This window comes from Canis lupus, chromosome 25 (assembly GCF_011100685.1).
Source record: "Canis lupus familiaris isolate Mischka breed German Shepherd chromosome 25, alternate assembly UU_Cfam_GSD_1.0, whole genome shotgun sequence".
Lineage (NCBI taxonomy): Eukaryota > Metazoa > Chordata > Mammalia > Carnivora > Canidae > Canis > Canis lupus.
The window spans coordinates 45,273,017-45,283,323 of NC_049246.1; the positions used below are offsets into that span (position 1 = coordinate 45,273,017).

The 10,307-nt window shown below is 38.2% G+C and overlaps 1 protein-coding gene across 1 annotated transcript in view; it reads left to right on the forward strand.

Moving 5' to 3' along the window:
* Nucleotides 1-5,832: 5,832 nt before the first annotated feature.
* LOC100688694 (UDP-glucuronosyltransferase 1A9-like) overlaps nt 5,833-10,307 on the forward strand; it is an 8,139-nt gene continuing 3,664 nt past the window's right edge. Inside the window, 2 exon segments of the mRNA XM_038573029.1 lie at nt 5,833-6,503; nt 6,506-6,708. Of these exon segments, the coding sequence (XP_038428957.1) occupies nt 5,855-6,503; nt 6,506-6,708 (852 nt within the window). The 5' untranslated portion in view covers nt 5,833-5,854.

Consider the following 10,307-nt stretch of genomic DNA (forward strand, 5'->3'; position numbering starts at 1 on the left):
GCCTTTGCATCTCCATAAAAGATCAGTTGTCCATATATCTATGGATTTATTCTGGACTTTCTAATCTGTTTCAACAATCTGTTTATGAAACACTTGATTACTCTAGCTTTACAAGAAGTCTTGAAATGTGTTAGGAAGTGTTAGTCCTCTGTCTCAGTCAATTGTTGGATAGACTCTTTAATTATGACATAGTATCTTTCCTCATCTCTTATTAGTGTCTTTAGTTTAAAATCTAGTTAGTCTGATGTAAGGCTTGCCACACCAGCTTTCTTTTGACATCCATTAGCATGATAAATATTTTCCACACCCTCATTTTAAATCTGGAGGTGTCTTTGGGTCTATAGTGAGTCCCTAGCAGACAGCATATAAATGGCTATTGGTTTTTTCTTCAATATGATACCCTGTGTCTTGATTGGGGCATCTAGCCCATTTACATTCAGAGTGATTATTGAAAGATATGGGTTTAGTGACATTGTATTACCTGTAAAGTCACTGTTTCTGTAGATTGTCTCTGTTCCTTTCTGCTGTGTGTTACTTTTTGCTCTCACTTTGCTAAATGTTCCCTTTTAATATTTCTTGTAGGGCTATTTTGGTGATCCAAATTCTTTTAGTTCTATTTATTCTGGAAGCTTTTTATCTCTCTTTCTATTTAGAATGACATCCTAGCTGGATAAAGTATGCTTAGCTGCATATTTTTTTCATTTATCACCCTGAATATATCGTCCCAGCCCTTTCTGGCCTGCCAGGTCGCTGTGGTTAGGTCTGCTGCCAGCCTAATGTTTCTACCTTGCAGGATATGGACTTCTCTTGAGCTGCATTCAAGATTTTCTCTTTGTCTCTGAGATTTGCAAGTTTCACAATGATATGTTGGGGTGTGATGGATCTTTATAAATTTTGAAGGGGGTTCTCTGTGCCTGGTAGACTTGGATGCCTCTTTCCTTCCCCAAATTAGGGAAGTTCTATGTAGAATTTGCTCCAATATACCTTCTGCACCCCTCTCTTCCTTTTTCTGGGATCCCATATTCTAATATTGTTTCCCTTTATGGTATCATTTATCTCTTGAATTCTCCTTTGGTGATCCAGTTTTGTTTTTCTCTCTTTTTCTCAACTTCTTTAATCTCCATCATTCTGCCTTCTATATCACTAATTTCCTCTTGTACTTCATTTATCCTAGCAGTTAGAGCCTCCGTTTTTTATTGCATTTCATTAATCATCTTTTTGATTCTGACTTATTTAGATTTTTGTTCTTTTATTTCTCAGAAAGGGATTCTGTAGTCTTCTATGCTCTTTTTGAAGCCCAGCTAGTATCTTTATAATTGTTATTCTGAATTCTAGTTCTGACATATTACTTATGTACATACTGATTAGGTCCCTAGCAGCCAGTACTGCCTCTTGTTCTCTTTTTGGAAGTGAGTTTTTCCATCTTGTCATTTTCTCCTGAGAAGAATTGATGAATAGAACAAAATACTAAAATGGCAACAAGGACCCCAGAGAAATATACACTAAACAAATAAGAAGAGTCTTGAGACAACAAAAAACAAACAAGCAAACAAAAAAGGAATATAATCAGACAGGTGAACAGAATAGAGCAGTACCAGGATCTTGTGTGAATTTTAGTCTGTTTGTTAGAAAACGAGATCCCAAAATTGTGACCAAAGAAAAACTGATCAATGTACAAAAAATACAATGAAAAGATAGAATGTAACTGTAAAAATGAACATTAAAAGACAAAAAAAAATAAAGAGAAGGAATATAAACAGACAGGTGAACAGAACAGAGCAATACACTATATCCTGAATGTATTTTGGTTGGTTTGTTAGAAGAAACTACATCTCAAAATTGTAAAGAAAGAAACACACACACACACACACACACACACACACACACACACACACAAATAAAATTAAAGACAAAGATGAAAATTAAAAAAGACTTTAATAAACAGAAAAGAACCAAAAAGAATGAAGAAAATCATAGCAAATATGATCAGACAGGTGACGAGAACAGAACAGAATAATCTATATACTAGATTCTGGGTGTATTTTGGTGCGTTAGAAGAAACTGCATCTGAAATTGTAAGAGAAATAAAAATTAGATATATACAAAAATAAAAGCAAATATAATGACAATAACTGTAAACATGAATATTAAAAAGATTTTATAAAAAGACTTGATAAAATAAGATATGGAAAAAGGAAATAGAAAAATAGGGCAGCCCCGGTGGCGCAGAGGTTTAGCGGGGTGTGATCCTGGTTATCCGGAATCGAGTCCCACGTGGGGTTCCCTGCATGGAGCCTGCTTCTCCCTCTGCCTGTGTCTCTGCCTCTCTCTCTCTCTTTCTCTCTCTCTCTCTGTGTCTCAATAAATAAATAAAATCTTAAGAAAGAAAGAAAAAAAGAAAATGGAAAGACAAAGAATAATGGGATAAAACCCATGAATTCTATGTCTTATATTCCCTCAGCGCTGGGTGTTTACAGTTCTCAGTGTTCAGTAAACAAAGTCTTGGCTGGATGTTCTTGCTGTTGTTCTGGGGGAGGGGCCTGTTGTGTTCATTCTCAAGTGTCTGCCCTGGGGGGTGGGGGGTATTGCAGCTCCCTTGCCAGGGGGCCAGGCTAAGTAACCAGCTCCCAATTGCTCCCTGTGGCTTTTGTTCCCTGAGGTCTTACCTCACCCTTGTAGAAGATGAGAGGTAAAAAGGCGGCCTTCTAATCTCCAGCAGACTTCTAAAAGTTCAGATTTTGTGCTCCACTGCTCTAGCACTTTCTGGTAGCCAGCTTATGGAGTCTCCCTCCTCCCAGGGTTTATCTTCTGATATATTGCCCCAGATTCACATCTCCAGCCTCCTGTTTTGTAAAAAGTGGTCACTTTTCTATTTGTAGAGTTGCAGCTATTCTTTTCTTAGATCCGTGATTGAGTTTGCAGGAGTTCAGGATGATTTAGGACTCTCTAGCTGAATTCCTGGGAGCAGTGAAACTAAGGTCTCCTTCTCATCTGTCTTCTTGGACTCTCTCCTGATTGTTTTTTAAAATTTTTATTTATTTATTATTTTAGAGAGAGAAATAGAGAACATGAGCAATGAGGGGGAAGGGGGGCAGAAGAAGAAAGAGCATCCTGAAGCAGACTCCCCATGATGAGCACAGAGCCTGACTTGGGGCTCCATCCCAGGACACTGAGATCAGGACTTGGGCTGAGATCCAGAGCTGATTGCTTAACCAACTGAGCCACCAGATGCCCTGAAATATGATTGATTATTGAGTATTTATCTTGTATCCTGCAACAATGCTAAACTTATTTGTTCTAGGATATTTTGTAGATTCCCCTGGAATTTCTAGAGAGATGATTATGTTGTCTGTGGAGAAGGCAGCTAGAGTTTTCTTTCCAAAGTGGAGGCCTTTTATTTTTCTTGACTGACTGCACTGGTTAGAATCTTCAGAACAATAGTAGAAGTGGTAGGATGGTCATCCTTGACTTGTATGTGATTAGGAGTAAAGCATTCAGTCATTCATCGTTAAGTGCGTTGTTAGTTATGGGTTTTTCCACAGATGCTCTTTATTAGGTATAGTACTTTCTCTTCTGATCCTAGTTTTCTGACAATTTTTATCAGGAATGGATGTTAGCTTTTGTCAAATACCTTTTCAATGCCTATGGAAATGATTATAAGCCATATAATCATTTTCATAAGGATGATTTATTTATATGATGAATTACCTTGATTGATTTCTAGTGATAAAAGAGCCTTGTGTTTCTGAGATAAGACCCACTACTTTTTGTATATTATTATTATATATCTTTATATACCATATACATGGTATATATATGTGTGTATATATATTTTTTTCTAAACCATATAATCATTTCTATAGGCATGATATATTTATATGGTGAATTGCCTTGACTGATTTTCTATTGATAAAACAACTTTGTATTCCTGGGATAAAATATATTTTATATAAGTTTATATTATTTAATTTGGTTTGCTAAATTTTGTGTCAAATTTTTGATTTATATTTATGAGGAGTACTGGTCTTTACATTTTTCTTTTTTTGATGTCTTTATCTAGTTTTAGTATGTGGCAATGCTGGTCTCATAGACAAACTCAGTGGCCTCCTAGAAAGATTAGGAAGTTCTCTTTGCTTCTGTTCTCTAGAATATATTATTTCTCTTTCAGGATATATTCTGAATAATAATTTATTTCTTCCTCCAATGTTTGGTACCTTGTATCAATGAAGCCATCTGAGTTTGAAATTCTATTTGTAGGAACGTTTGGATTCAAAGTTAATTCAACTTAAAATATACAAATTATTTTTACTCAATTTATGTAATATTTCTCCGTTAAACTAATAGTTTGCATCTTTGGGGAATTTGTCCATTTCATCTAACTTGTAGATATACTGACATAAATTTGTTCTTGGTATTCTTTCTTATTATCCTTATAACATCCATGGAATATGTAGTGATGCCAACTCTCTTATTCCTGATATTGATAATTTTTTCTTCTCTTTTTTTTTCTGATCAGTTTGGCTAGAGCTTCATCAGGTTAATTCATCTTCTCAAAGAACCAGCTTTTGGGTTCATTGATTTTCTGCTATTTTATATCTTATTGATATCTATTCTGAAGTAAGCCATCCAGAAAGATTGATCATGTGCCTTCATTTTTGTTTTTTAGACATTCATCTGAAAGTCCATCAGTCCCTGATATAAATGGTGACTAAGCAAATATTATTATTTGTCTAGTATTAGTTTGGGCAACTCAGAAGAAGCCATGTTGGCCCCTAACAAAGATTATGCCCCCAGGTTGGCTTTAGAATCCCTCAGTAAATGTTTCTCAGGGTCTTATCTGACATACACCACTTAAGCCACCCATGATTGCACTCACACAGTGCAATCCAGTCCAGTGGAACAAAAAGTTTTGTGTGCTTTCCATGTGTGAGGCATAGCATGGGTCCTGTAGAAGGAAAGTGCAAATATGAAGAAGATATACCCTCTGGCGTCAACAAGCGCTCAGTAGAGTTTGGGAGACAGATACAAAGATTCCTGCAGGTGGGGTAGCAGGCCAAATTAGGTCAGCCTTCAGCAGAGAGGTCTAGACAGAGGAATGCAGAAGCCCAGAGGAAAGAGAGAGGATGCCTAGCAGAGTGCTTCTGGCAAGCTTCAGGCAAGTGACCACCCACTGCATGTGATGTGTGTAGGGAAAGTGACTGAATATAGAGGACAGTCCTATTCCATCTATCAATTCCTAGAATGGTCCATGGAGGCAGGATTTGGCACTCTTAACCTTTTGTAGCCCACAAAGGGTTTGGAAGTGGAAAAACCGGTGGCAATGCCAGGCTTTTTAGAGGCTCTTGTGAATACAGTTCCATTGTCCATGAGGACGCTAGTGGTAAGTGACTTCATGTCCTCCTTGGAAACTGGGATGCCAATCTCTTTCTGGGCAAAATTGTCTTATGTATCCTGAAGATAACCCAAGCTTTCCTTGGAAAAAATTGGAAAAAAATCACTTTAATTGATATTTACTTTCCTTTTTATCACTCTGAGTCCTCAAAACATTGCCTAATAATTCTGTTTCCAAAAGAGCATTGACATGCCATACAGTGCATGATCTTTGTCCAAGGCAAAGATCAAATGGTACTGCTGTCTGGAAATTTACAAGCATGTTTGTCAGCAAATGCTACCCATTCATTATCGTTCTTAGGAGTGCATCACTGGCAATGAGTGTAGTTTTTTTTTTTTCATGACTGTGTAAATACACTCCCTCTGCTGGGGCGGGCTTTGTGCCTATACTTCTTCCACGGACTGACTCTATTACACCAGCTCAGACCCAAGCAACTGGATTGCCCCGGGCTGCAGTTTTCCAATGGCTGCCACAATTTTGACCGGCTTTCCTCTGTTGTGTGTGTGTCTCCTGCTGACATCTGGCTTTGCTGAGGCAGGCAAGCTGCTGGTAGTACCCATGGATGGGAGCCACTGGTTTACCATGCGTTTGGTTGTGGAGCAACTCATCCAAAGAGGGCATGAGTTGGTTTTAATCATACCAGAGGTGAGTTGGCAACTGGGAAAATCCTCCAATTTTACGGTGAAGACTTATTCCACAACTTACAATCTGGAGGAGTTGAATCAGATGTTCAAGAATTTCTCTTATTCTCAGTGGAAAACTCAGCAGCAAAGCTCACTTTTTTTGGTCTTAAGTCCATTAAAAGACAGTCTTGAACACCTTTTTTTACATTGTAAGAATTTGTTTAGTGATCCAAAATTAGTAGAATACATAAAGGAGAGTTCTTTTGATGCAGTGTTTCTGGATCCTTTTGATGTGTGTGGCTTAATTGTAGCCAAGTATTTTTCACTCCCATCCGTGGGCTTCACAAGGAGATTGTATTGCCATTATCTTGAAGAAGCCACACAGTGCCCCAGTTCTCCTTCTTATGTTCCTAGACCTTTCTCCATATTGTCAGATGTCATGAGTTTCAGAGAGAGAGTGAGGAATCACATCTTCCACCTGGAGGAACATTTATTTGCCACTATTTTTTAAAAACCGCTTTGGAAGTTGCATCTGAGATTCTCCAAAAGGCTGTCACACCTTATGATCTCTATAGCCATATGTCGATTTGGCTGTTAAGAACAGACTTTGTTTTTGACTATCCCAAACCTGTGATGCCCAACATGGTCTTCATTGGAGGCATCAACTGCCAGGAGGGAAAGCCATTGCCAAAGGTAAGTTACCTCTTTTTTGCCTAGTAAGAATAACCTGGTTTTGGACACACACACACACACACACACACACACAAAAGGAAAAGAAAAAAAAGATTCCTACTAAACTCCAGATTTGACATTTACATTTCCCACATTTGGAAATTTTTCCTGGTAGAAAGAATTCTTTTGTGCCAATTCATTGATTCGTGCTGTAGCAAATTATAAAGCTGCTCTGTTTGATACGTATATGTACACAATTGATATAATCGTATATAATTTCTAGGCTGGTTTTGTAGTACTATCCTTTGGAAACTACTGAAAAACACACTAAAACTGAAATTTCACTTTTTAAAATAACTAATGCCATCCTTTGAGGAAAAGGCCCTTAGAAGTTTCGTTATGGTAGTTCTCCCATTTTTCTGAAATTATTTTTTCTATATGCATATATCTAATGTATATTCTCTCACATGTTTTATTAAAATAAAATCTAGTAATGGATTGGACTTAATGTTCTTTACCTTGCTTTTTTCATTTACTAATAAATAATGAATATCTTTATAGTCAATCCATAAAAATCTGTGGCCTTTTTTTTTTTTTTCAGATTTTATTTATTTACTTGAGTCAGAGAGAGAGAGAGAGAGAGAGAGGAGAGAGAGAGAGAGAGAATAAGTACCAGGAGAGGGCAGCAGAAGGAGAGGGTGAAGCAGGCTCCTTGCTGAGCAGAAAGCCCAATGCAGGGCTACATCCAGGACCCTGGGATTATGACCTGAGCCCAAGGCATAAAATTAACTGACCCAGAGATCCAGGCCCCGTCACATTCTTTATAATAGTTGCATAAATTCTTTACTTGGATGCACCATAGTTCTTCTCAACTAAGCCATAGTGATAGATTTTTAAAGCTTATCCCACTGTGTGCTTTATAAGCAAGACTTCACTAATCTACTTAAATAATTGCTTTAGATCTCTCACATTTCCACATTCTTGCTCTTCTCTCTGTAGGCTGAATGTCCTTGGGAGTAGGGGTTGTTTGGCCAAATGCATGCCCATGTTACCTTTTTAAGTTAATTCAACAAGTTGCTTTCAAAGATCAAACAATCTGGATGTTTCTGATTAGGGTAGGTCTCAGGTATTTTTGTCATATCATTTTGAAATGATAGTGTAGAAGTGAAGCACAGCCATTAGTGTTTTCTTACACGCAGATGCTCAGGACAGATGATTTAGTTGGCTCAGACCACATCGTCCCCTATCTGCAGGCTCAATTCACTTGCCTGAAATAGCATTTGGACCTTCAACTGCTCTGCCCTTCGCTGGCTCCTCCTTCAGCTTTCCCCACACCTGGGACATGTGTGTTTAGCTCTGAGAGGAAGAGCACCAGCTTCTCCTACAGGACACTCACATCATCAAGGTTGGAGGCATTGAGCACAACTGCAGGGGTCTAGTCCCTTCTCATGGGTTTTAGCTCATCCTTGTGGGTCCCAGCTTGTCCTTGCTCTCCCCCACTTCACACCCACCCATGCTTTCTGAAGACACACCTTGCTGTCCTTAAGCTCCAGCATCACACTGTTTCTAGAAATTGTGCAATCAGCTCCCACATAGTGTTGGATCAAATCCCTGTAACACGTCCTTGACTAAGGACACCTGGATGGCTCAGCAGTTGAGTGTCGGCCTTCAGCTCAGGATGTGATTTCGGGGTCCTGGGATTGAGTCCCACAGTGGGCATCCTGCACGGAGCCTGATTCTCCCTCTGCCTCTGTGTGTGTGTGTGTGTGTGTGTGTCTCATGAATAAATAAATAAAATCTTAACGAAAAAAACCCCCAAATCCTTGAGTACATGAATCTTTGGTGGCCTCATGTCTCTGATTGAACCCTGAATAGTAAATGATGGGCTGTGGGAGCGTGATGCCTCGTACACTTTGTGACCTGAAATACTAAGTAGATGGAAGTATCATTACCACATGGAAAGCCTAGAAGAGAAGGTGAGCTTCTGGGGGAATTCAAGAGTTGTGTTCAGATATATGAAATTTTAGAAGCTAGTAAGTTGGGATCCGAATGCCATTAGAATCCATTCTGTATGTCAGAGTAAATAAATCAGGACCAGGGAGCAGCCGTTGAGTCGTTTTATAAAGAAAGAGCTTCCTCACAGTCTGGGTGTCTACAGATTGAACAGGTGTCTCCAGGACAGGTTGAAGAGTGGGTGTGTTTGTTCGGTTTGCTCATTCTGACATTCAACCATCACTCCTTTATCTCTTTGAGCTTGTATTTCTATTCCACAATGCCATAGGTTTTTAACCTGCTTTTATGCCTGAATCTTTCATTGATCATCCTGTTGTGTGTGTGTGTATACATACATATGCAAACATTGAAAATATTTCTTCCTGTTCCAGTTTTGGTAGTTTGTGGTTTTCCAGAAATGCGTCCATTTTTTTTCTAGATTGCCTAATTTATTGGCATATAGCTGATCATAATACGTTTTTAAAATTGTATTTCCTTGGTATTGGTTGTGATCTCTCCTTTTTCATTTGTGATTTTATTAATTAGAGTCTTTTCGCTTTTGTTTTTAAGAAGGCTGGCTAATAGTTTATCTATCTTAGTAATTCTTTCAAAGAACCAACTCCTGGTTTTGTTGATCTGTTCTATAGTTCTTCTGGTCTCTATTTCATTGAGTTCTGCTTGAATCTTTATTAACTCTCTTCTTCTGCTTGGTGTAGGTTTTATTTGCTGTTCTTTCTCCAGTTCCTTTAGGTGCAAGGTTAGCTTGTGTATTTGAGTTTTTTCCAATTTTTTGAGGGATGCTTGTATTGCAATGTATTTCCCTCTTAGGACTGCTTTTGCTGTATCCCAAAGATTTTGAATGGTTGTATCTTCATTCTCATTAGTTTCCATGAATCTTTTTAACTCTTCTCTAATTTCCTGGTTGACCTTTTCATCTTTTAGCAGGATGCTCTTTAACCTCCACATGTTTGAGTTTCTTCCAAATTCCTTCTTGTGATTGAGTTCAAGTTTCAAAGCATTGTGGTCTGAAAATATGCAGGGGACAATCCCAATCTTTTGGTATCGGTTGAGACCGATGATTTGTGACCCAGTATGTGGTCTATTCTGGAGAAAGTTCCATGTGCACTTGAGAAGAATGTGTATTCAGTTGTGTTTGGATGTAAAGTTCTGTAAATATCTGTGAAATCCATCTGGTCCAGTGTATTATTTAAAGCTCTTGTTTCTTTGGAGATGTTGTGCTTAGAAAATCTGTCATTTGCAGAAAGTGCAGTGCTGAGGTCTCCCAGTGTTAGTGTATTATTATCTAAGTATGTCCGTACTTTGGTTATTAATTGATTGATATACTTGGCAGCTCCCACATTAGGGGCATAAATATTCATGATTGTTAGGTCCTCTTGTTGGATAGATCCTTTAAGTATGATATAGTGTCCCTCTTCATCTCTTACTACAGTCTTTGGGATAAACTTTAATTTATCTGATATGAGGATTGCTACCCCTGCTTTCTTTTGAGGACAATTTGAATGGTAAATGGTTCTTTAACCTTTCATTTTCAGGCTGTAGGTGTCCTTAGATCTAAAATGAGTCTCTTGTAAACAGCAAATAGATGGGTCTTGCTTTTATCCAGTCTG